This window comes from Strix aluco, chromosome 5 (assembly GCF_031877795.1).
Source record: "Strix aluco isolate bStrAlu1 chromosome 5, bStrAlu1.hap1, whole genome shotgun sequence".
Classification (NCBI taxonomy): domain Eukaryota; kingdom Metazoa; phylum Chordata; class Aves; order Strigiformes; family Strigidae; genus Strix; species Strix aluco.
Window position 1 is genome coordinate 73,156,133 of NC_133935.1, and position 27,372 is coordinate 73,183,504.

Consider the following 27,372-nt stretch of genomic DNA (forward strand, 5'->3'; position numbering starts at 1 on the left):
TGAGAGAGAGTGGGTGAAAGAGAAGCTAGCTCAAAGTTAAAATTTCCCTCCTCTCGAGTTCAGAGTAAATACAGGGCATCGGCATTCCTCAGCAGGTGATGGAGACTCAAATTGATTGATTTGGCCCTGGGCTCCTGCCGGCTCTAACGGCAGGCGGTACCTTAAGGGTTTTGGTAGCCGAGAGGTTCCCAGCTGAGGGGAGATGCTGATCACAGCCCGGTGCGGTCTAGGAGAGCTCAGAGGGTCTCACTTGGGCTCGCTGGTTATAGGGTCCAAGATAACTGATTTTCGTCACTCAGGCCCAGCTCGAACAATGAAGTATTCTGGTGTCTTCTGCCAGTTGCACAAGAACTTGATGGGTGTGTGATTCTGCTGTCGTTCTCCCTCCACTACCTCCCAAGTACAGGTGTACCAGACTGGTAGGAGGTGACGGGCTGTTAAGACCGTTCCCTGAACGCTCCCTTCACTGCCATTTGCGGTACTTAATGTTGTATGTGCTCCAGGAGGGGGCTGGAATCACACCAAGCACCGAATGGCCCACGGAGGAGCAGGGAGAGGAAGAATTGCACCACCACACTCTCATTAACTTTACAGCTTTTACATGTAAAGCTGCCATTTAAGCCTAATGCTTCTTGTCTTACCCCCACAAGGCAGAGAGAACAGGTCTTCCCTTCTGCGTTTGTTGTTCCTCAAAAGGGAGACCCAAGGGAAGTGTGACACTGATCCCGGCATAATACGCTTTCTTTCCCCATAACAAGAATTCACAAAGAGAAGACTTAAAAAAACCCCAAACATGCAGATGCATGGAACACGCTTTCAGTATGCACAACTTTATTTTCTAGTTAATGAATACAATTACTTTTAAAATGCAGCTTTTTAAAAGGGTAAAAAACTTAAAATATATCTCCAAATTTAATACCTGACATGCAAAGACAGAATAGTAATACTCAAAATGCATACAAAAATATCACTTCTTCATTCTACTGAAAAAAGATAAGCACGTCTAGTTGCGTTACTTATGGATGTTTGAATTAATACAGAATTGTATAGCATTTTAGCTTTATTGCAAAATCCATTATTTTGGTATCCTTCATTTTGATGGATACATAGATAGAAAAATAAGAAGCACATACCCCTGATCCACCAAGAAAGATATTTGAATGCCTTCTGCATATTACAGCTTACTGTTCTGTGTAGCTGTAGGCTCTGTGTGAAATGCTATTTTTCAGGAAAAGTTGAATATTTTGTGCCAGTTAAATCAAATACAACCATGCCTTGAAGAAATATGTAGGCCAAGAATAAGTGCATTGCATCATATTTTATCACAATTAATTCCAGCTGAAATGTCATATTTGGAAAGGAAACTGAAAGACTGTTGAATATTTAATTGCTTTTTTCTAAATACCTTTATGGACAAGAACTGGAAAAGGTTCAAAAAATAATGTAAGCCCACATTTCTGTCAAGTAAGAATCTATACTCAAACCTCACAGTGCAGATGCTCTCTTGAGGAAAAAAAATCCACTGCTATAATTTTTTATACCATCTTCTCTATAGTATGTGTTCTGTGTAAAAATGAGCTGAAAGCTCACTTATCAGTCCCAGGCAGAATATTTTACTTTTACTTTTTACATAAAATGTACATCCACTTTAAAAAAGCAATACAGCCTCTGAGAAACATGTTACTGGCCTTGTCCTTCACCACCATGTGCTGCCAACAGTGGCTGATATTTGGGTTAATGTAAGTTGGGGGCATGGCCTTATAGGAAAGTTTTGTCAGTAATGTGGGCAGAAGTGCCAACCTCTTGCGTTAGGCTGGTGAATGGAAGGGCAGAGAATGAGGACAGGTAGTGCTAAAAGTATGACTTGTCAAATCACAGCCTGAGGCTAAGCATTAGTGTAAATAGAAATTAATACTTCCATCAGAGGAGGTGCAGATCAGTCTGATTTGCCTCTTAAACACATGCCTAATTCTCAGCTTGTGGAGATGCCAGCCTGACAGACAAGTGGCGTATGTCTATTTGTAAATACAAACCTGTGGTTTGTTGACTTGGACTGGAACAGCAATATTGTCTAGGTTCAAGCCTGTATTGCATTTGAAATGAGAAACTTCACTGACTGTCACGAGGGCTAAAGTTTTTACCTTAATTAGAGAATAAAGATGTCAGTCTGATGCTGTTACCTACTGTGTAAGTCCAATTGACTGAAGGTTATAGGATTTTTTTCACTGATTTTGATGGAGTTCACTCAGGTCCTTAGGACAAAATAATTTATTTAGTGCTTAGCTTTTCACCTGAGATTTTCTGCTAACATGCAGCGAAAATCTTCTCTGTGCTGTGTGATATAGGAAAATTTCTCTGACATAATCAAATAAGGAGACTTAAATATGTGAACATACTGAAGCTAATTAGCCCACATTGTGAAACTTAAAGGGATTTTATACCTGGACATTTCTTACACTTCTTTATTACCTGTTCCCTCGCCATGCAAGTTTTTTTTTTCCATTTAAAAAAATAATGTAGTGCTAAAATATTTAAGGTAGCAGTCTGCTTGCCATCAAAACACATTTCTTCTTCATTGAAAGTAAGAACATTGTTCTCCTGTATACCTATTTTATATAGTCCTAAAGTAAGGATTAAAGTTTTGCAGGTCAAACCCTTTATCTTTTGTAAATTATTGCACTTGTGCATTATGGACTGTCAAATGTAAAAGAACAGCAGCAGTTTGATGTAGAATATTAAAAGAAAAATTATGCTATTATAAAAATATAACTATTCATTAAACTAAATAAACTCCTATATTCCATTTTAAAAAAACCCAAACCTCTATACTAGGTTACATTCTGACTTTCTTACTTGCACTCAGTTGCAGCCTGTTCTATGGATTCCATTAAGTACTTGGGGACTAAGGTTTTTGTTAATCTAATTTATGTCATGTTCTGCCTCTTGATCAAAGGTATGTAACCTAGCCAAAATAATCTGTGTATACTTCATTTTAAGGACAATCATTAATAGTAGTGCATGATTTGGTACAATGGGATTAATAGAGAACTCATGAACCCACATTGAAGAGTTTTTTTCTATTGAAACTTACACTATTTGAAGTTTTATAGTAGTTCAGTGCCATTTTCTGTTCATGTGACTGTATCACCTGTCACCCATTTCAGTTATCTAACAACCTGCAGCAGTTTAAGGAATTGCTTGGAAAAAACAATCGCGATACCTTTTTCAAGACTTGTCAGCACATATGCTCACACTAATGTTCTAGAATTGCAAAGCCTTGGCTGGCTACAACTCCTTCCCTCTCACTAGGCACTGTACAAATACAGAAAAAAAAAAAAAAAAAAAAAGCTTGCCATCCAAAGGTTTTGGTCTCTTCAACTCTCCTGGGCAGACAACAAAACAGTTTTTCATCCTGTACACACTGATAAAACAGTGTAATGCACTTCTGCCTTACTTCTGCCTACTCAGTCCCAAAACTGAGTAGATCTTTCATAATAGTCTTCTGATTTTTTTAATCAATATATCACATCGGAAAGTGCTTGTTGAATCAAGGTTCAGAATATTTCCGGGATAACATTAGCTAAAATTTGGAGATTTCTAGAGATCTGTATCATTCAGACAAACAATCAGGGTTTTCTTCAAGTGCAAAGATTGGTTTCATTGCAGAAAATGCTTATATAGTACCGGTGCATAATATTGCTGTGAGTTCACAAGTAGGACAGTACCAGCAGTCTATCTTCATGAAGCAAGTCTGCGCATAGCCTAGTGAAATGGTTTTTAAAAGGTGGAGAGAAACAGTCCATGGTTAGTTCTGAGTACACACCACTTGGAAAAATAAAATGTCTGTGTATGTGTTAACTAAAAATTACCAAGTTCAACCTGGCCTCAGTGAAAGTACAGAGAAAGAAACTGTTCTGAGGCAACGTCCCTCTGACTTGTGTCTGCATTGGACAATTCAGTCAGGAAGCTGCAGGTCTGAAGGTTACTAGCTCTCACCTTCAAAATGTGGCTATAAAGGTGGAGGACAGAAACCTCTCAGAACACTCTTTGACCTTAGATTGGTAGTTCTGTGTCTGGCTGCTTTTCTTATTTAATGACAATAATATAAATATCTAAGCAATCCTGTGACTAGAAATCAGAATTCAAGTCTTTTTGGCTTGCTATTCCCAAATGTTTGTTACAGGACCATGGTGTCTTTGTAGCTTTTTTAATCCTTCATTCCTTTTTACACTGTGACTTACAGAGGAGTGGAAAATGCTTCTCCCCATATTAGTGATAAAGAATAGTATTTGGGTCTCTTGCAATATTGATACCAACTGGAAAAGGAGGGGGTGACTGAGGAGTACCAAGTATCACAATCTACTGACCAAGCCCTGGTGAAGTTCCAGAGGATTTTGCTTAGAGTCTCAGTTTCTCCTCTCGCCAACCTGCCTTCCAAGCTGACCTTACCTCTTCCTACAGGACTTCACGCTGTGGTAGAAACTACAATGCAGGGTGATGCCGAGAATCTCTACCCAGCCACAACCTCCTCTTACCCACTTTCCTCCAGGGACCTCTACGTCCCACAGGCACAGCAACCCTGCTGCAGCATTTCGCTAGAGCACAGAGAGAAGGGTCACAGCATTCCTGTGGCTGGAGCAGAGAGGCCAAGCACAGGGCACTACCCCATTTTAGGCAGGAAATCAACAGACTTCTGACTAGTAACACAACAGGAAGGACACATAATAATCATGCCTTTACCTACATGGAGTGTTATAATACTTCCAAGGTATTGATGCATCACTAGTTTAATTCATCTCAGGCAATAAAAGGGCATTTAGCCCAATCTCCTAGTTTCTGAATAAGTGACCTGTGTGCTGCACTGTTATTTAAGCAGTAAGTGCTACTTTCTTTTCTGGCAGTATTCGGTAAATACAAAATACTATGGTATTGCTTTAATGGACTTGTGTTGCTGCATGTTAGTTCTGTTCAGTACACTGCTTTGCTGCAGCTTCCTGTAAAATGTTTATATCGTGCAAGAAGATGCCTGCTGTGTTAAAAGGAAGAATGAAGGGGGAAAGTTAACCATCATTTTGGACTCAGGTGCCTCAAGCCTTACCAAGTCTTTTCTTAGGCACCTAAGTCATGCCTGTGTAAGGCAAAAGTAGTCCTAAAGCAACAGGGATCAGGAGATGCTTGCGCACATACAATCTACTACATCTCAAGAAGACCTTGACTTTCTCCACTAAGCACTGACATCCAGGCCCAAGGAGAGTATTAACTTATGGAGGAGGAAACTGTTAGGGGCTCAGTTCATCTGCCATACTCTCACAGCATGACTCAGTGCTACAGGCAAAGGAATAAAGCCAGCAGTATTCTATAAGTAATAGGCACATTTGGTTCCAAAGTGCATACCTCTTCCTGAACATCAAGTTCATCATCAGGACGGCTTGTTTCTGTGAATTCTATGGGTTCTTTAGACTCCTGCATGAGTGAAATCTTGGTAGGAAGAAATTAAGAAACATGATGAGTTATGCATTGTCCATATCATTGAAGTTGATTTATTACTCTGAACTACCTTAATGTTACTTCCACAGCTCACAAGAGTCTGTTGTTTACTGTTCCTTGACAAAGCTGTTGCTTTAGTTCAGCTGAGAGAAACTTACATGTTGGAAAGCTTTTGGTGCTGCCTCTCCTTGTATGACTAGTTATGGCTTTGTAAAAATAACAAAAGCAGAATTGATTTCTAAACTGCTTTTGTATGGCTTTGTCAAAATGTTAATCTCTACTATAAGACAGGACAAAACTTCAAGATCCTGGGTAGTAAACAAACATTATCAAAAAAATAAGGGCTCCATCCTAGTAATTTAACAGTAATATTAATTTTAATTACTTTTTATTCATAATACTATAATGGCAATTGCTAGGAAAGGAATTGTGGTGAAAAGACAGGAGAAAATTATAAGGCCATTTTTCTAATGTGGGCCCACATCTTTGAACACTACAGAGTGTGCTGGTTATCTCAAAAAATGCAGAACACAACTAGGAAATGCACAGAGAAGGGCAGTAGGAATGAACACGAGCGTGAAATAGCTTCCATGCACACTCACACCAAGTAGAATGGGACTCTTCAGCTTTGATCAGAGGTGTCTGAAATTATTAATAGTGTTGGGAAAGGAAGAAGGGAATAGAATGATTATTCATTGCAGATAACAATCCAGAAATCTAACAGGATTAAAACAAATTAAATATTTGTCATAGACCACATTTAAAATTATAGAACCCATTGCCACAGGCTGATGTCAAGCTAAAATGTGTAATGGGGGTTCCAAAAGGAATATGACAAACAATTGAAGAAAACTCCAGATGTGACAAGGATAATGGTCCAAATGCAACCTCCACCTGAGGAACTTCTTAAGCTGCCAGTTGTCAGAAACTAGAAAATGTGTCTTAGGATGAACTGTTCTCCATATATCCTGTTTCTCGTGTTCTTTTCACTAACAAAATCCTGGGGTTGACAGACCCTTCCTTTGATCTAGCAAAATATTCATGTACTACATAAGCTGTCCAATTTACTAGATTCTCACTTTATTTGTACTACAGCTCTATGTCTAGTTTCTGAATGTGCCATGCTGTAATGGAAATTGCAAGAATCCATGCTAGATGATAGAAGGAGGGGAAACATACTACTGGATATCCTTACCTTCTCAAAGATGGGATCCTGGTTGTCACTGTATGTCATTTGATTCCTTATGTAGAGCACAGCATCATGGACAGTCAAAAAGAATATGTCTTTTCTGACAATATCATCAAAGAAGGCACTCCGTTCCAGTTGAGATATAAGGTTGTCTGAATCAAGTCATAACAGGTTAATACAATTTGAAATAATTTAAGAAATAAATGTCAATATACATGGTTGCAACTATCAGAAATCAAATGTACAGCCGAATCAATCAATCAATCAATCATAGCTTTGTCTTGAGTTTTACTTTCCATATTTCCTTTAAACCCCACCATTCTTTGTGTCCCACCACAGCCCACCATGTTTATCAGTGTGACAATTCACATTTTTATTAGAACAAATGCTCCCACAGACACATCTAGAGATCCGTTCTCATCCCTTCTCATCTTCATTTTATTCTTTGCATGGGTGGTACTAGAAATATTTGGATGTTTACCTTGATATGAAGCAAAGTATACTCTCACATCGATTCTCTCAAACTCTCTAATTATCTAAAAAAATAAAAATTTGCAACAAGGACATAAATAAATTGAGTCTGTAATGAGAAAATACATGTAAGTATATATGTCTATATATGTAATGTATAGGCACACACACACACTTCATTTGTTTCTGACCATCTTCATTCCAAATTGTATGTTTTGTTCATTCATCATAAATAAGGAACTGCTATACTTTGCTACACTTAAAGATCCGGTAGTTAAGTACCTGGTTGCTGAAGTGGCCTATCTTTGACTATGTAAGTGGAGCTATCAATTTTACACATACATACATTGCTGTCTGTTAAGGTTCTCATTCTGTTCTCATAACATGAATAATCATGACTCTTCAAGTGAGAACCACATGGGCCTGAGCAACCTTTATTTCTCCCCATGTATGTGTGATACGATACAATCTTCCATTGGCACGTGCACATTTTTTTACACAGATTTTTCCCTCATGCAGTGCACCAGATGGATCTGTTCTTGTATGAAAAAGCTGCATGTGGAAGGAAAGAGTCATGTCTGTGCACCCCATATCTCTTTTGTGTCAGAAGCCGGAACTGAATCGAACTAGGCAGAAGGCTGAAGCAAGGCACACGGCATTCTTGTATTTCAGTTGGTTAAAAGGTGGGAGACTGGATTCTACCCCTGGCTCCCTGGTGGCAGGCAAGTCTCTTGGAATAGTATCTTCAGAGGTGATTGCTAATTCCACCCCCTTCTGTTCGTTGATAAACTAGAGTCCTGGTCATCTTAGATGCGGTTTGTAGATAGGCTAAGCAATCCCAACTGCAAAATGAAGTTAGTGAAAGCAGCAATCTGAACATATGAAGTATCATAAAAGACTAAAGACTGAACAGTCTGGTCCTACACACTTATAACGGGGTACTGAAAAAAAATGGAAATACTTGACTTTAGTCTCTTCACCTCATTTCCCTCTCCCTAAACTAGAAATATTATCTTCTTATTACATAGTGTGATGTTTGAAGATGAATTAATGAATGTTGATGACGGACTCTGATATAAACCACAGAAAACCCTATAAAGAAATTAATCATTCTTTCTTCCTTCGTAATTTAAATAATATGGAATGAATAAATAAATGTCGTGGCTAAAGACTGAAGTGATGGTAAGATGAAATTTTTACTACCTCTGTGTTGAGAGAACATCATCCTGTGCCCAGATTAAAGCAGGAGGCATGTGGAAAGAAAATATATAACTAAAACATTTCATAATATATGCATACAAGGGAACCACATTTTGCAGTTCTAATTTTAGAGTACTTGACCATGCAACCTTCATATTGTTCTTTTAATGTATTTTTAAATTTTTTTTCCCATCTAAAATATGCATAATCCAATATTCTACCTCTTGCTGTATAAATTTTAAAGGTACTTTTCAACAACAGACTTTTAAAAACTCAGAAATTAACTTCCTCTAACAGCTCTTGATTTACATACTACTGACTAGTTTCATTTTCATGGAACGCTAGAAAAAAATGCCCTTACCGTTTTTATTGATCTCACAGCTACAATATCCAAGAAGGTTACTGCTCCAAAATCAAGAATGAGACTGTGAATGGGCACCTTGGGGATGTTTACTTTGACTGGAAGTTCTGAATTCCAGTCCACCTGGATCTCTACTTCTTTGGTGGGAACTTGAAGATCTTCGTTGTCGTCAGGTTCTTCATCGGTCTCAAAAGCCTCATTATTAATACCAGGCTCACTGATGATGCCATTCTAATGTGCAAATAATATAAGGAATATAGCATTTAATCGTGGAGAAAGTTTCTGGAGCTACAGGAAATACTTCCCTGTGGTAATTTCTGTTTCAGGAATGAACAAGACTAATACTTGTGACCAGTACCCTCTGCTCTCGACCCCTGGTAATGTGGTCAGCATAACTAATGCCATTTTATAAGGCCGGCAGCCATTCCCTGTGACTGAGCAGGTCACGTATTCATTCCCTTTCCCCTCATTCTCAGGCCTTGAAGGTCCTGCGAACCAAGCAGACAAACCAAGCAGATTTCTTCTTCCCCTCCCCACCAGCCTCAAGATTCCTGGGCGCCAGGCTGATTACTCCCTTCCTTGCTGGTCTTGAAGGTCCCAGGCACCCAGCCAACCAGATGTTGTTGATGACCCTGTCACAGAACAGTGCGCAGCACAGAGCACTGTCCATAAAATCAAGCAGTTACAAGTCCTAAGTGCGGAACTGGGACTGGAACTGCTGCTGGACAGTGAGACCTGTGACCCTCCGATGGCCAGGGATGCCTCCACTGTCGTCGGCTTCCTCTGAGGATTGAGTGACTTGTCCTCTTTTATATGATTTTTGAGTCTAGATTATGATTGTTATATTGATACATCAAACCACATATTAAGGTCTGACATGATCTACAGAGGATCCAGATCATTAGAAACCATAAGTTAAGTTAGGGTCTAGGTAATTAGAAACTATAAGTTAAATTGTCTTATAAATTCTGTATTACGCTACTTACAAATTGTGCTACATCAATTCTGTTTGTAGAAATCCTATGCCATTCTAATAATAAATTCTGTCCTATACTAATCATAAAATCCTGTTAAGAAAAATAAAACTTCAATTGTAACTACAATTTAGTGCCATCGTCATTCTGCCAAGGATCCCTGTCTGTGGTGACAATACTGTATCCAAGATTTTAAAGAAAAAAAAGAAAGAGCACATAATTACCTCCTTCTTTGTGCAGTATATTTCATTTCCTCTTTATTTCTTTGTTAAAAGAGCATCTTCCTGCAAAAAGGCCACTATCCAGAAAAATAAACACCTCAGAGCTACTCCCTCCCTCAATAGCTTTTTTTCTAAGAGATATTTAAGACCAGTATTTTCAGCTTTGACTTAGATTTATTGTATATGATAACATGGTAAAATGACTAGGTCAAAAGCTGGAATGTCACATAACTGAGCATTGAACTGCATCATAAATTATAATATATACAGGAAATACTTCATCCTGCACTGAGAGCAATGACAGCAGAAACCCCATTTCTAACTTTCAGCTCTGGAGATTTAATGGGTTGCCTGTACCTGTCCACTCCTGTAAGCATTTAATTATTGAAATGTACATTCCATACTCAGAGGAACATACGCTGCTTTCTTTAAAGAGGATGTGGAAGGCTATGTCTACCAGCCAGCTGATACAGCTCACCTGTGCACAGGAAGCTGGATAATAGGAGAATGTACACGTGAAAGAGCCAGCACTTCTACTGCACAGAGACCATCTGAGGTGGTGAGGGGTAGAGGTAAGATCAGGGAATCTCTTGTTTCCACTCCTGTTAACTCTATGACTGTCACAGCTGCCTGAATCTGTGGGGTCTTTGGCAATAGGTGTACTGCTCTCCTAAGCCTCCTGCAGGACCCAGATTTCCTGCCATAGTAATAAGTCACACTTTTCCATCTTTATTTTAAAGATGAGTACAGAAGAACTCATAATTAAGGCTAAAGTAACAAGCTCTAACATTAATCCTTTGAAAAAGAAGAGAAAGAAAAAAATTGGTTTACCTTAGTAGCTTTTAATTTCCCCTTCTTGATTAGCTTTTGTATCTTCCTCAGTGCTTTGAGTCTCTTATTATATACTTTGACTGCATCAAATCCCACCTACAGAAAAAGGATCAAAGTAATTTAATTTTAATTCTGAGGAAATCTCAAAGACAGTTAAGTGTCAAAACCATCACATATCACTTACTGTGGATTTGAGGCTGCTTTTCAGTCCATCGATGTTAGCATAAAAAATTGGACTTGAAAACTTGAGAATCTTCACACCTTCTGGTTCTATAACCTGTCACCAAAGAATATAAGGTTAAGCAGCAACCACCATATTTTGGCTAAGAATCCATTTAACTGTTTCAACAGTTCAACTATGTATCTAATTAAAAAAAAAATGGTGTATCTCTGCTGATAATTGAGGTGATTCAGTTTTCAGAATCTTACAGCCCCAGCACGCAATATGGACCAACCATCTGGATCAAGATAAAGAATTTAATGCTGAAACTTGTTATCTTCGAGCACTACACTTTCAAATTCAAATTGTCCACAATACACAAGGCACAACTTTGTCTTACACTGGTTTGTAGACTGAAGGGAAACAACTCAGCAATGACTTACATTTTTGTAGTCCTTGACCTTCTTGTAGATGTCTGTGCCAGGAATGTTTCCAAAGCCACCCCATGAAGGACTAACAGAAACAAAAAGATAAGATAGTGAAGGTAAGCATCATACTTAGGCATTCACAGACTGGAGGGATTGCTGCACACAAACTGTCATAGACTCTTGTAGTCTGCTCTCTTCTGCCAAACTAACAACTTCATTGCAAAAGTGTGTCTGTTTTGTGTTGCTGTGCAAAGGTCTTTTCCCGATTTGTAGTGAATGTTTTTTTTAAAGAGAGGGTAGTTTGGTCTCAGCCTACTTACTGCACCATTTTTACATAGAGCTGAATTAATAACTTGTTCCTTTTGTTTCCCAAACCCAAAAAATGTTGTAAAAGCAGATTAGTTTGGTTTGAATGAAAAAACAATTTTTTTACTCTAAAAAAATTGATCACTTTTTCGTTTCAAATCAACTGACAAAATACATCAACATTCTGTTCAGATTACTTAAAACTTTTTGTCCAATCCTTTTAATTTTCATTTCAGTCAATAACAAAACCAAAATATTTTTCAGTCTCCAGATATATTTTTAACAGTTGAAGCAAATTGTTTTGAAGTTTGAAAAGCCTCATCTCCCTTTTATATTTGATTTCACATATCTGAGTTGAATTTGGTAATGTTTTTTGAGGCTCTTCAAATTCCTTTTTTTATAATCTACTATTCTGTAACAGCTTTTGCAAGGCTTTATTTTTACGCATTTGCTGACAGTGCAACTTTCCTTTGGTACTGCTAGTAACCATACTCTCTGGACTCCAGGCTGAAGGAAAGGAGTTACATTGTTTTTTCAGAGAAGAGATAAATGAAAAGTAACAAGATGGCCAAAGAAGGTTCTTCAAGGCCACCTTTTCTCACCATTCCACTACCATATGTTCTTTGAGCAGCAATAAATCAGCCACAAGCACAAAATTTTGTCTTATACTTCCTCTTCTTTCACAGGCATACACTTAGTCTTGTATAAGCAGTAAGTGAAAAGGTTATTGGCATGCACAACATACTGTAGTAGTATTACATGCTAAGAGTTATTACACTGATCAATTAATTAGAGAAGCCATTCATACATCTTTTTGTATTTGACCTGGAATGTTCCTATCCCTTTCCAGAACTCAGCTATGTGGGTGCATAAATAACATATGGCTAAGTACCACCAGAGTACCCAACATCATACAGAATAAATACTGATAAAATAATGCAGCTTCTCTTTTATCAGTGTAATTACATGATAGCACACAAACAGTGTTTTGTTCTAAAGAACAGATTTTTTCCATTTCAAAATTTTTGTAAACCCAAGCAGATTTCCTGCCACAAAACATCTTGCTTTTCAGCATATTGTCTTCCTTTTTCATGGTATAACACTAACAATTATTTCTGATCCTGTGTTACTTACAACTGAACTCTCAGCACAACTGTCAGCAATCCAAACAGAAGGCCAGCGAGTAATCCCAAATCAAGCCCCAGAATGATGGATGCTACACATGTAAAAACCCAGATCATCTGGAGAGGAAATAACAAATGTAAAGTCTCTTAATTATAACATATAACTCCTGGTCATGCTAAAGAATCACTACACCAAACAATATGAGTAGCAGAAGAATTTAACTTTGGAAACGATCATAGCACACTGGCAATTAGCTGACTTCCATACAGAAGTCTTCCTCTTCCTCCAAGATGCTTCTATCCATCACTATCTTGTTAGGCACAGTTAGATTTTTAGGAAATAAGTTTTTTTTAACATAACAGCATTTTTCAAGGATAGTTACTTTGGTGAGATTAAAGTAGATGCAGTTAACCATTGCATTTTTTTCTTTCTAATGGTAGAAGTCTTTGTTAATCTTTCTTTAGAAATTGGAAAGAATTTATTTTCCCAAGATGTAAAATACTGTAAGATGTCCCACCTATAGACAGTTAGAAAGGGAAGGGGACTCCTCAGTGATATTTAAGAAGCAGAACTCTTGCAAAGAAAGGTATTTCATATTAACAAGTTGATGGCACTCTCTAAAGTCTCCACTGAACATTCAGGCAGAACAGCTGAAGTGGGCTCCTCAGTTCCTACCTACACCACTGCCCAGGCAGAACACCCAGTGGACCCAGTCTTTCAAAAACTGAGTGCCCGCACTTCTCACTGAAGTCAGTGGGATCTTTTACCTATAAAGAGAACTAGTAAGTGATTGACTAAATAATTTCAGATCTACCTAAGGCAAGTACTGCCCAATGACACATACTGTAAAATCTAATCACAGTAAGGACTGCATGGAGAAAATACTTTCTGTGCAAACTTTTCCTGCTGTAACAGCCACGCTTGAAGGTCTATTCCACAGAAAACACAGTGGGAGATGTAAGTAAGTGCCTAAGATATGGTTATAGTGGTTAATAAGAAAAGTCTGTTCATAAATCCCTTAGCATGCCAAATGAATCCACATTCTAGCTTGGATTAGTCTTGCTACAACAAGAAAACATATATTCTGAAGACTACCTGAGATTATCCAAGCAAATGGGAGGCTAATGAGTAATGTCATAAATATATGTACATGAATTAAGAAAAGATGAGCTTTTCTGGCCCATTTAAACTGTGCAAAAGATAAAAGCAGAATGGTAAAGGTGGCAACAGGCCATCTTTATTCTGATTTTCAAGCCATCTCAACACAAGATTGCTCTAAACTATGGTAATTGCTATGCACAGGAATACCCTGAGTGACACCCTTACTGTGGGGTATAGGGAATAAAGAAGATAAGCAGGGAATAAAGAAGATAAGCAGAATACTATGTAAAACTCTAAACCAGGGAATTTTTAACTGACCTCATGGCACTTGCATTTTGAGGATGCACATAAAAGTTTTCTGATGTTAACTCTACAAAATTCTTTTTATGTGGTATTTAAGAGAAACTTGGATCACATTAAAAGAAAAAAAAATCCCACAGACAAAAACATTCAGGAGAGAAAAAAAAATTAGGTTGCTTACAGCATCTACTTTATTCTGTCTCCACAGACGGGGAACATCAAACACTTGCATGAACATCCCTTTCAAGTTAGCTATAACTACAGCTGCCAACACAGACTGTGAAGAAAAACGATGAAAAAGCGTTACTCAGAAGCAAAGATGCACATTAAGATAGTGCTCAACATTATACACCATAAACCAGAGCCTAGTCACTATAATCTAAACAGGGCTATTAACCCTGCCCATCAAAGTTGAGCACTTGGATCTCGTGGGTGCCGGTGGCTGTGCTGCAGAGACAAGTACGGTACCTTTTGTAAGGGCTCTAGCAATTTCCCCAGGGCAACAATGGAAATCAAAACAATCCCAGCTGAGATTATACCAGCAACCTGTGAAGAACAAAGTGTTTATAGGAAATGGACTTATTAAGACTCTGTCTTATGTTTCTAGGATTACAAAGAGAAACGTACAAATAGTTGCACATTACATTTCTTTAGGAACAAGGACACTTGCCAAAATGCCACTGTGTTTAGGTGTACATGGGCAATCATACGCTTCAGCTAACACAGAGGGAATTCAATTAAGCAGGTAGTGTAAATAACTGCACGCAAGGTAGTAGCTCTTGGAGTGGTTACGTTGCACAGACAGATGAAAGGAGCAGAGTCTGTGTGTCAGCCAGAAAAGGGGCTGCTGGATAACTTGTTCTCCACTGTTAAAAAATGCAAAGGTGTTGTACTGTAAAACAGCATAGCTTACTCAACATGAGAAAGATGGCACATGGGCAGATGATGAATGGCAAATAGCAGGACTGCTCAGGCTAGCACATGGGAGCTTAAATATCTCATAGGCAGCTGCAAGAGGATCTCCTCCCTCATCCTGAATTCTTTCAGTCCCTTAACTGGGAATGAAATTCTGGGGAATTAAGCTTGAAGGATTTCTGACCCCTAATGTAACTCATGCTATGTAGAATGATTGCCCTCTTCTGGCAGAACTACAGAAATGATTCACTACCAGAGCACAAGCTGCCAGCTAACACACCTGTGGCTTTCCACGTCCCAGTAACACAATCATTTTAGGACAATTTTCATCCTATTGTGAAAGCTGTGTCCTATACAAGATTAAATTTACCCATGCACAGTACTAGTAAGAAGAGGTCATTACCTGAGTCTTTCCACCAGTACTTTCTTGGACTGCAGTCCGTGAAAGAGCAGTAGTTGCAACAAAACAAGAAAAGGCACCTGAAAAAATGTTGCTGAACCCAAAGGCAATAAATTCCTGAAAGATAATTGGATGATGCTGTAAATACAGATGCCTGAGGACAATTTTGCAATGAAGAATGACAATGGCTTCTACAGTAATTTATAAAGCAGGTAGCACAATAATATTAATAGTATGGACTAATCCATACTCTAATAGCTCATACTAATAGCTGTTAAATGTTTACACAAATTCCTCTCGTGCCAGTGTAACTACCTGTGTTTGTACCAACACAATGAAGCTGGCAGACTCTCCCTGACATGGACATATTCATCTTAGTATAAAGACTTTTAAAGCTTATTTCCATCAATGTTATCACACCTAACATTTCTAACATTTACACTGGTATAATTGCATCAAGACATGGGACTACTATAAATTTAACTCCCAAGTATCATCAGCTGAACAAACAATTTTAATCAGTACAACAGTCTTGAGTTTAGACAAGCCTTTAATTAATGCAAAGCATTGTATTATTAGTAGAACTAATCAGGAACTTTGTAATAAAACAGTTTCACTGAAAACTTCTAGCTTGTTGAGCCAGAAGTTCTTCACTCTGAACATCCCAATGAACTCATGCTGAGTCCCAGGCAGCGTTCTCATAGATTTACCCCAGGGTCACAGATGCTGGCACCTACTGATGCTGGTTGTTCTGCTCAAGTGACAAGGACCCTGGGAGCTTTATGTCCTGGGATCTGGGCCATTCCTCTGCTGGGAAATGAGGCGTTTGGGAGCTGCCTGCAACCCCATATAATTGACAGAAACATTGTTTTCACCAAGCTGACACAGTCACAAGAGCTTTTCACTCACTGCAAATTTTTAAAAATATAATTTAAGATTTGATTTTTGACTCTCTCCCTTCTTTTCTCCAAAATGAAATTTCCTGCAAGCTTTTCATTAAGCTCCAACTACAAGAGCAGTGTTTTGAAGTCATAGTCTTTAACGGAACAAGCCTAGATGATTCATGCCTATTCCTGTGTAACAGCTGTGCTCCACAAGAAAATGTTGGAAGTACAGCTCCTAGTGTTCTTAAGTCTTAATAGTATTAACCCGTCCTTCAAAATTATTTTACTACCTGCTTTTATGATCTTGTTTTAACTTCTCCAGTTCAAGCAAACTATTTGCCCATCATTCATAGCTGCATTTAACCTTTGCTATGTGTAAAATTCATAGCATAGTATTGAAAGGAAGGCACTTTGCTTTTATATTTATATAAAAGCAATATTACAATATTTAATTAGTATTGTTGAAGAATACCAGTGCTGGCAGAAAAGCCTATTCAACAAAAGAACAACATAAACAGCACTTCCAGGAATATGTATTATTCATTCAGATTTATTAAACTGAAAGTCAATGCATTTTAGGCAACTTTAAATCAAAGTGTTACCAGATATGACTTTTCTGTATTTTAAAGTGACCAGCATGTTCAGAAGTGTAATTTTGTTACATACTGCAAAACAGTGTTTCCAAAATCAAACTTTATGTAATTCATTAGTACTAAAATAAAGGACTCATTAACAAAGTGCTCATCTATTGTAGCGAGTGTATTTTCCCATATGTTCAAAAGATAAAATTAAAAATTAGCATATATGCAGGACAAGGAAGCTTTCTGACATTTTTTTCCCACGCCCATGGGCAAGACACATCGTAACCCCTGATGAAGACACTGAACAACTGCAGGAATCATCTAAGAGCTTCTCAATGCATAGCTCATGTAATATTCTAGCTACATGCCTTTAGAAACCAATGGTTAAACCAATTCAGCCATTTGGTGCAGTTATTCCAGGATGCTGATATGCTGGCAGGCATTTACTTTTGTGAAGCTGCAGGACTTACCTATACAGTTACAAGTATATTTATATTGATGTAAAATTCCCGTATACAGTGCTTAGCTTTAATTACCTTTTCAGCGCTACTGCAGTCACTAAAGCAATACAGAAGGAATTAATTAGTATGAAAAGCCCATACTGAAGACAGAGCACGTGTGGCTCATCTATACGATGTGGTGAATTTGTTAGGTAATATATGGCCATTTCAGCTATTTCTTTTCAATAGTTGAAAGAATTTCTTCTGTGACACTTCAGCTTTAGTCTGAAAAATGACTGTGAATGATGTTTATTTGGCTACATAAGTCAACATGAAACAGAACTTAAATTCACTATGTTTATAAAGTATTTTGGTTATACATACCTGATTTCCATCAATAGCATAGTCATACTTGGTTGCATATACTTTTCCCACAGATACAGCAATAGCATAAGCAACTATAGCAATGGAAAAGGAGGCTGCTATCATCTGGGAAAACAGGCTGACATCTGGAGGTTCGGGAGGCAAAAATCTAGCATTTAGAAAATATATTAGTATTATCAACTTTGATCAAATTCTGTTCTTACTAGAATCGTCAAGGAGTTTGAGGCAGAGGCATACAGGTTGCTTATAATATGAAGTGTAATGTTTCAAGTTAATAAAAAGGTGGAAACAGCCCATTGACATACAGAACACGCTTATCTAGCTCACCATAGCCCAAATCCTGATGCTATTAGTCAGCAACAAAGCGCCCATTGTTCTCAGCATGACTGAGATTTGGCCTTATGATAGCAAAGTGAAAAAGTACATTTTTTGAAGCATTGAATAAAGGATGTATTGAATAGTATGATGAATTACATAAATATGTTAATGACACTTCATACTATTGTTAACATACTTCTTCAGAAGATCTCAAAAACATTTTATCCCCTACTGTGTTTCCACAAATTTTAATTAATCAAGCCCTGAATACCAAATGGAATGTGAAGGTTACTACTGTGAAGTGCTCTGAATCTTTCAAGTGAAAGTCTCTACCAGTGTAATCCTCAACATCCTTGCTCCTATGACTATGGAAGTGACAAGATTGATTGGGATAACAGTTGTGGCATGAATATGAACCACCGTGGGATAATTCAGGTCTACAGAAAATAAATCTATGCAGAATTTCATTATTAAAAATCCTTTTTTTTTTTTTTTTTTTTTACATTTTCCATAGTCATATATTCACTTCATGAGCATGAAGCAATTAGTTCTCAGATGAACTTACTGAATCAGGTAGATGTTCCTAAGCCCATTTTACAGACGAAGGAAAGCTAGGCAACATATTTAGGTGTCATAATTGACAGAGCCAGCTTACAGCTATCAATATCTCTTATGTCTTTTCTCTTACCACTGTCATTTTTAGCCAACTAAAATAATACCTATTTCCCAGAAAACAAAGGCACTCACCCTCTTGGAATGCTCTTAACAATGCCTGCATTGTATTTTTTTTCCAAGTTGGCAGCATATGAAATGCCAGTGGCTACTATTGTCTGTAATAAAATAAAACAACAGTTTTAATACTTAAAAACGGTTCTTGTCTTCTTGCAGCTAGCCCCATCTATTTTATATGTTATCAGTTTTTGTTATGCTCCTTTGCTTACCACAATAACTTCTATTGGTATAGGTATAGGTATCTTGTGTTTGAACCGATCATTTATTTCTTTAACTACCATGCAGACAAAAATGGTGAGGAGTCCAGCAATAAGATCTGCAATGTTGGTGGTACCAATTTTTTCAAATGTTTCAATAAGAGTCTGAAAAATAAAAATGATGACATAAAACATGCCCGTGTCCACTGGAAGGATGTGAAAATACTCATGAGAACATCTAGATGCATGGGGTTTTGGAGGAGGCCAAGTTACTTCTTTGTTCAGGCCTGGAGGAGCCTGAGGATAACATACTGTCAAGGTGTTACAGAATCGGAATTGTCCACACAGGGGGCTTCTGCTTTTTAGGAAATTAATACTAAGTAAGAAGAGCTAAACCCCTACCTGTGTTTTACCTCTATCTGTTCTGGAAACAAGGAAGGCAAGATCTATAGCTTCTTTACTTTGTCCGAATAGCAAGGGAGATCCTCATTTTTCTATTCAAAAGACAGCTAGCAGACCCATGAGCAACACTCCTGCTCATGACATACTCAGTAAATATGGTTTGGGGATTACATGTTTCCTATTTCCACTGCTGACATCCAGAGAATAAGCATGAACATGAGGTTCCTGCCAGGCTGTGGAGAATCCTACTCTTGGGAAAAGCAGTCACTAAACTTCACCTTACGGTACACTAACCCTCCCAGCAGAGTTCAGTCCCTGACTGGAGGATTCTCACAACTGGGCTGCAATAGACAGCTCCCTTTTCTACCCTTGCTATGCCCTTGGTTGATCCTATTGTTTATTGCAAACAAGTATATGGAGAAAACATGAAGGGCTGATTACAGAAAACCTACAAATACTCCTCTGTCCTCCTCCTAGGCATCAGGGTAATTCTCACTTGCTCCCTGTCTCCAAGAAAATTTAATTATTCCATGCGTAGTGAAGCAGCTTTAACAGAACAATCTAGTAGAAAAGAGGTTAGAAACAGACTTCTTGTATCCTGGTTAGCTCCCCAGATACTGAGCTGTCAGTTTAAAGGCAAGGGGAAGGTTGCAGTACCACTACTACCATTCTGAAAAGACTGGTTTTGAAATAAAATGTGTAAGTGCTTAATCACTATGTTTTCTAAGCTAAAGAAGAAGCCTTCCTGATACACTGAATCAAATGCCTTTCTTCAGGTGACTGAAGCCATTTCTTGCCCGTTGTACTGCTTACCATGGATCTCATTCTTACTGACCATCTCTCGCACAGCTGCACTTCACAGGGGAACAGTAACTTCCTAGCTCTGGGTTGTGAATTCTGCTAATGTTGGATGCTCAGTGTTACAGTTCGTTAAGCACCACTTCTGAGGCAAGTCCAAAACTTGCTGAAGCTGAGACAGCAAGTCACTGGTTGAGCAGACCAGAAATCACAATTTCTCTGCTCTACACACATCTGAAAACACATTGACTTGGCTCACCTCTAAGAACACAGAAGCTTTGAGCTTTAACCTAGAAGTCAGCATTCCACTCAGGCTTGCAGGAGCTGGAAGAACTATATAATTCCTTTTCAAAAATACTTTCTACTAAATGTACCAACCTTCAATAAACATAAAAATAGTGATAGAAAAACCTGCTGGATTAACAAGTCCATCACCCTGCCAGGACTGCTCTAAGGTCTATTAGATAGTACTTTGTCTCATCTAATTTTCCTTGTTCTGAGGGAAAGTGTTTTCATCAGTTCTGAAAAGGCCCATAACATAATAACTTTTTTTTTAAATAGTCCACCAGATTTTTTTCTAAATTTTACCTTGCTGTTTGTAGTTATATTCATATCCTATTATTGCTAATCTAGACATCTGATGTGTTTTTGCTAGTCTGGTTGCCTGAACTGGCATGTAAAATCTGTAAATACATTTTCTTGTCTAGAACAGCCACTTTTAGAAATCTGTTATTCTAATGTGAAGTGCTATGGAACATCTAAAATACTATGAACCTGAATAGTCTCATGCTGAAGTCCGTGACAAAACTCTCAATAATTTTTCTGGGGAAGGAGACTATTCCGTAATATGAGACCTCTAGAAATTCAGTATTTCTGTAATCCAGCCAAGACATTTCTCCATTTGATCATTTTCTCTAAGATCAACAAATGGAGTTGTGACAGCAACATTTAGCCTCACCTTAGCTAACCAGTAGGTACCTGGCTGCAGGGTGGGAATCCACATCCTTCTTTAGGTATTCACAAGTATGGCTACAGTGTGGAATGGAGAACGATGCCCCTTACCAGAATGACCTGCTGGTTTAAGAGTAAAAAGGCTTGGGACTGGTCAGCTTCGGGAGATGACCTGACAGTGTTAAGAAGTGATGAAACATCCTTCACAATAAGTCAGAAGGCAAGGGGTGGAACAGAAAGTACTCTCCAGAAGTGACAACCTAGAGAAGAAGAATTGTTTTGCTGGATAATTATGTTTAAACTTCATGTGAAAAACTGCTCTGCCTGAAAAGGACTTCATGATGGCCACTTGACTTTCTGACTGGGGAACCCTGAAAGCAGCTGCTTAGAGCCCCACCGCTATAAATGAAGAGCTGCAGATCTTCGTGAGAAGGAGAACTAAATGAATGTTCTGTACTTAACCACCATATACATAAACCATTCCTGTATGAAATGGAAGCAGAAGATAAACAATTATATAAAATCTGGCATAAAACCAAAACAGATTAGAAGGGCATACTTACATATATTATGGAAAGGACACCATTATAGTTTTTAGTTGAAACATTTAGGACTATTTTCAACTGTGACACAAGCACTTGAAAAGCAGCTGCAGTTGTGAATCCCCCAACTAGTGGATCTGCAAGGTACCTCACAATGAAACCAATCTGAAGGACTCCAAATATTACCTGGAAAAATCATGAAGAATAACAGCTTGCTAAACAATCAAAAGGTACACCTTTACTTGGTGATTTCTTATGCTTTGTTCTTTCCTCTTTGTTGATACAGAGTCTTAGGACCATCTTCCCCCATTGCAGCCTAGTGCAGCTTAATATCATGCCATCCAAGGAAATAAAGGAGACCTGAAGAAATGTGTGAAAGGATGCTCCAGGATATGCACCATTAGCACTTAGTTTCATGCAGATCTCTCAGTCTGCAATCAGAGGGCTATTCTTCTGTTGCCTGTGCTCTCAGTCAAGCTGCCACAGACTCTGCCCAGGATAAGAAGAATAATCCCCCAAAAGCTCTTCAGAGTTTGAGATGACTTTCCTTCATTTTCGTGTTTCACTACAGGAAAATGTCTTACTGCCCTAGTAGGTATTTCCATGCTGTATGTTTTCCCATTAAAATTAAAGCTATCAACTTGTGTCTTCAAGCCAACTATTTTACCTGTAAAATTCCAACCAGAAATGTGAGGGTACTAGCAATCAGCACTCTCTGTGCATCTCTGGATTCAGTGTCTATCAGTGTCCCAGTACCATTAGTCCCTGTAGCATTACTGCCATCTATGAGAAAATTCTCATCAGGGGCCATGCTCAATACCACAGATCCCACCATCAAACTGACTACAGGGAATGGACCTGTAATGACAAACAGAACACAATAAAGTTTAATATATATCAAAAAGAAGCATTTATCAGACTAGACAAACAAACTCTAAATCAGAAAATCCATTTAATATTTTAACTGGGGTACATTAGTACTATTAGGGGGCCAGGAGCCATAGGCACTGCAAACATGACACAAAGATACAATTCCTTCCTCAAATAACTTACATTCTACATACAGGTGCAGTTTCGTGCTTTGCTTAAACCAATTCAGGACTGTACCAAGGCCAAAAAGGGCAACATGTTCCAACCATCTCCCTTGTATCAGCACCACAATGAGACAAAACAGATCACTGATCCAGCTGAGAGCAACATTTAAATTTTTTGGGGGTCATGGTTAGCTTTCAGCTGATCCAGATTGCCACACAGGTGCACGGTCAGGAATCCCCACACCATGGTGGTGGCAGGAACATGCACCACGGGGTAGGACCACATCTTTTGGCTGTAGTGTGGTATTACATTGGCTAAAGATGACTGAAACTATACTTTGGGCAAGATACAGAGAGAGTAAGTGATCATTGTGTCAGCAACACACAATCTAAAAGTAATCACATTTGTTGCAGTTATTTACTAAAATTACGCAGAAAAAGGAAAATGTAATGAAATGCCCTAAAGAAGGATAAGTTAATTTTACAGATACCTTAGAGGACACTTCATGAATAAGAGTATTGGAGAAAGCATAAAAAGGAGCATTTGATAGTGTAGAAAGTAGGAATGTCAACATAAGTAGAGGTTACAGCTCAGACCTGGATAGCAAATGTGAGCTGACAGGTAGGGTAGGAAGAGGCTAACAAAGTGGAGAAAACATACAGAAGTATTTGATGCAGCAGAGAAGAAAGTTGATGAAAAAGCGTAATATCATGCCAAAGCTTTGGGAGGGGAAAACAATCTATTCTTAGTAGATATGAACAAGGAAAGACTGTATTTTGTTAGAATGAAGGAAAAGAAACTTCAGTGACCAAGCTGTAACATGAATTTTAAATGTGAGAACTGACACTTCAAGAAAGTATTCAGAAAGTATCAACAAGGTTTACCCATAGCCATGATGTGAGGACCTAGAGCGAGGCTGGAGTGGACACACAGGTTCTGGGTCTCCGCAACAGGCAAGAAGATGATATTGTCCACAGTGATCAAAAAAGGATGCAGCAAGGAAGGCTTGTAGAGAAGACTAAAAGAGCTCTGTTTTAGCCATCTTGAGCTTTAGCTGATAGAAAAAATATCTGTTCATACTGCCTACCAAGGCCTTGATCTTGTAATTTCTTGCATAGAGTATAGCCAAAGACAAGTTTTAAACTTCAGCATAAATGCACGCAAAAAGCATGCACGGGCAAAACTGAAGTTAGCTATTATGCACAGTTGCCTGTACAGAGAAGAAATAAGCCTTAAGTCCTTCAAACCCACCAATATTAATATTCAGCACAACCAATTTGGTTCAGAAAGTAGTTATCTTTTATGAAATATGAATGTCCACAGTAAGGGTTAACATTTCATAACAGATAATTCACTGTAACTTGAAAACATGCAGTTACCAACTGAGATGTGCCTTGATGTTCCCAGGAAAAAGTATGTCAGGATGGGAAAAAAGGCAGAATAGAGACCATATCCAACAGGAACTGCAACCAGCAAAGCATATGCCAAACCTGAAATGATAGATTATCAAAATGTCAGGTTTAAAATCTCTCAACAAACTACTATCTTGTCTAGAATAGACTTTCAGAAAGGTTTACTCCTTCTGCCCAGACACAATTTAGAATGTGTTTTGTCTGTAAATCAGTTGCAGGCACGTATGTGAGTATCAATGACTGTAAATGATTGTATATCCCACATGTAGTTGGATGAGTAAGTACTGAAAGATGTTGCCATATTTGTATAGGTAGCACAAAACACAGTCTCAGATGTGAAGTTTGAGTGGGGGAACACTGTTGCAAGAGCAAATGGTTTGCCCCTTGAGAGAAAAGAGGGATATGTGAAGTGTTCTAGTTATAGACAGAAATTTCAAGCACAGGCTGAATTACTACACTACAAATATGCTTCAGTATGTTCAGCCCCTCTGAAAATCAAGTTGCCTTTTTTTTTTTTTTTTCAATATCAGTTTATAAACTTAAAAGCCAAAAGTAAAACACATAAATTTGAGAGTTTTGATCCTTACCGTCGTGTTCCTTTGTATACTCGTTCAAGCCATCAAATCCAACAAACAATGAAAAAAAAAAAAAGAAGAAAAAATTTGCCTTCAGTATCATATCCCTGTTACTTCCCACTGCAGGGTGTAGTGGGATCAAAGATACCACAAAAACCTCTCAGAGCTCAAAACAATTGAAGTCCTGGTCATACTACTGTGACTGGTGGGAGGACTGCAAGCAACACACACAGTTGCTGGGAGTTAGGGACTGCAGGGACTTCAAGATCACAGAAGACTCTTTTTTGGCAAACATTTTGTCCAATTTTCCCCACATCGCATGATTTAGATTTTCAGAATTATTATATATTTTAAAAATTACAGCTAGATTTAGATTTGCACTAATTTGGGTTTTTTAATTTTTTTTTTTAATACATAGGTGGGAGACCAAACAGTGTATTTCACTAACCAGTTTTACAAGTGAAATTTAATTGTGAGAAAATCAGGCCCCACTGTAAAAAAATAAATGAGGGGGTTACAGTAAGAACATAATAGCTGTTACAAGTCATCTGAAAAGCCCATCTGGCCCAGTTCGTTTTAAAAAGGCAGAGAAGTCCTGTAACTGTGGTGCTACCTCCAGCAGAGATCTTCCAGCACTGACACAGACTCTCCGCCGGAGCTGCGGACAAATCACTTGTCATTCCTCAGGTCACCCTCTGCCTGGGGCAGAAGTTTGTAAAGCTTTTTTTCTGCCAGGCTGTGCCTCCCTAGCATGCTCCAAGGGAACAGACAGTAGGGAATACTTGTGGCTAATTGGGAATGCGTAAACTGCTTTCTTTGTTCCCAATATGAATCTTTGCCCCCTTGTGCAAACAATTTCTACTGAGGGAAAATGAGGGGTTGACACAGCTAGTTTAATCTCCCCCAGTCCAGAAAAACTGTGAAAATAGTGTAAGAACACTACTGAGATGAAAGAAAAATGTGCTGGTTTGTGTCAGGGTTATAGCTAGTCTTGTCTTTGAAAGCAAACCTTATCAGCTGCCTCAGGCAGAATGGTTCTGCCCTTTAAGCCTTCCTTAACTAGCTTATTTTAATCAATTTCTTCTTATTCCTGCCACTTTTCTCTTTGTTCACCTACTGAATGCTTTCCTAATGAATGGAATAAGGAAACAAGGAACACTTAATATTGCAAGCCATGAACTGTAAGCATTCACCAAATGTATCCATTTTTTAAATGTGAATATGCCACCACCTCCTGGGAGGCTGTTTTCTGCGGATATGTGAACAATCTTATGGGCCAAATTTTAAAGGAGAGTAGATATCAAGTTTGCATTATTTTGGGGCAATAACTAGATTTTTGTAGGCAGCTGCAGGACAGCTGTAGGCTCAGATAACCAAGAAAGAGAAATAAGACCACATGGCCTATCGCAATGTGATTAAAATTTTAAATATCAGAATGAATACTCTTTGAGCAAAAGGCTTGGGAAAAAAGTTAAATACATCTTGATAGCACATCAAAAGAAATTTAAATCTTCTAGCCAAGCAGAGAAAAAAAGAATAAATTAAACCCATCAATTATTTATTGAAAAATAATATCTAATATCTAGTATTAAATAACAAGTCTCAGATTTGTAATTCAATCTGCATAACATCCCTGTGTTCAGCCGTCTCCCTTATAGAATCGTCCTGGGGAGCGGAGGGCCGGTGTGCCCGGCTTTACCTTGCAAGGTGGCGACGAGGCCGGTGCTGACCCCCGAGATGACATCGCTGATCAGCCACTCCTTCACCCGGTAGTTGGGCAGCCACTCCAGGATGGGCAGAAAGGACTTGGCAATCTGAAAGGCCCTTTTTCTTGAACATCTGCAAGAAAACAAGTGATGAACATACCCCATGGGGCTGCAACTGGAAAGCCCCCAACAACCCCAAGCTGAAGGAAAGCGATGCCCATTTTAAGAGGCAGAGATGGGCACGGTCGTGTCTTCCAGACAGGGACGGGGTGTGGTGGTGGCAGAAGTGCTGCTGTCTCCCGTGGAAGCACCCTGTGGGCAGCTGCGTCCACGCGCTTCTTCACGAAGGGAAGCAACGATCGGTCTGTCGACAGACCGGCGTTGTTTGGGCCACTTCACCCCTCGGCGAGTGGAGTTCATCGGCGCCGGGACAGCGCGTCCCCCGGCACCTGCCCGCTCTCCTCACCGCTGCCCCGGTACCCGCCCGCTCTCCTCACCGCTGCCGGGGCACCCCCCGGCTCTCCTTACCGCTCCCGGGGCACCCGCCCGCTCTCCTCACCGCTGCCCCGCGGGCCCGGCGCGCCCCGCGGCTGGCGGAGCCCCGCCGGGCGCCGGCACCCACCTGCAGGCCGCCTGCGCCCGCTCGCGGAGCGTGGGCGGCAGCGGCGGCCGCCGCTCGTTCTCCTCCTGGAAGCCCGCCTCGCTGTAGATGGGCCGCGCCACCACGTAGTGGCTGAGCTCCGCCAGCGGCTCCTCCGCCCGCTCGCCCGCTGCCATGGCCCCGCCTGAGGCGGCGGGCACTGAGCGGCGCCCGCGCCGGCACCCCCTGGCGGCCCGCCGCCCGCCGCCCCTCGGCTCGGGGCGCGGCTCGGCCCCGCCGCCCAGCGCTGTCCGCGTCCTGAAGCGGCGGCGCAGCGCGGCCCCCGCCGCCGTCCCGGCCGCCCAC

The 27,372-nt window shown here is 39.4% G+C and overlaps 1 protein-coding gene across 1 annotated transcript; it reads right to left on the minus strand.

Moving 5' to 3' along the window:
• Positions 1 to 814: 814 nt before the first annotated feature.
• Positions 815 to 27,203, minus strand: SLC26A4 (solute carrier family 26 member 4). The gene is made up of 20 exons (XM_074827778.1): positions 27,049 to 27,203; positions 26,420 to 26,559; positions 24,113 to 24,223; positions 22,366 to 22,556; positions 21,720 to 21,884; positions 19,018 to 19,170; positions 18,824 to 18,906; positions 17,759 to 17,906; positions 15,473 to 15,586; positions 14,623 to 14,700; positions 14,336 to 14,431; positions 12,763 to 12,869; positions 11,338 to 11,407; positions 10,919 to 11,011; positions 10,735 to 10,830; positions 8,709 to 8,939; positions 7,158 to 7,212; positions 6,683 to 6,828; positions 5,395 to 5,478; positions 815 to 3,762 (listed from the first exon to the last, which is right to left on the minus strand). The coding sequence occupies exons 1-20, from the start codon at positions 27,201 to 27,203 to the stop codon at positions 3,739 to 3,741; spliced, it is 2,340 nt and encodes a 779-aa protein (XP_074683879.1). The 3' UTR covers positions 815 to 3,738.
• Positions 27,204 to 27,372: the final 169 nt, after the last annotated feature.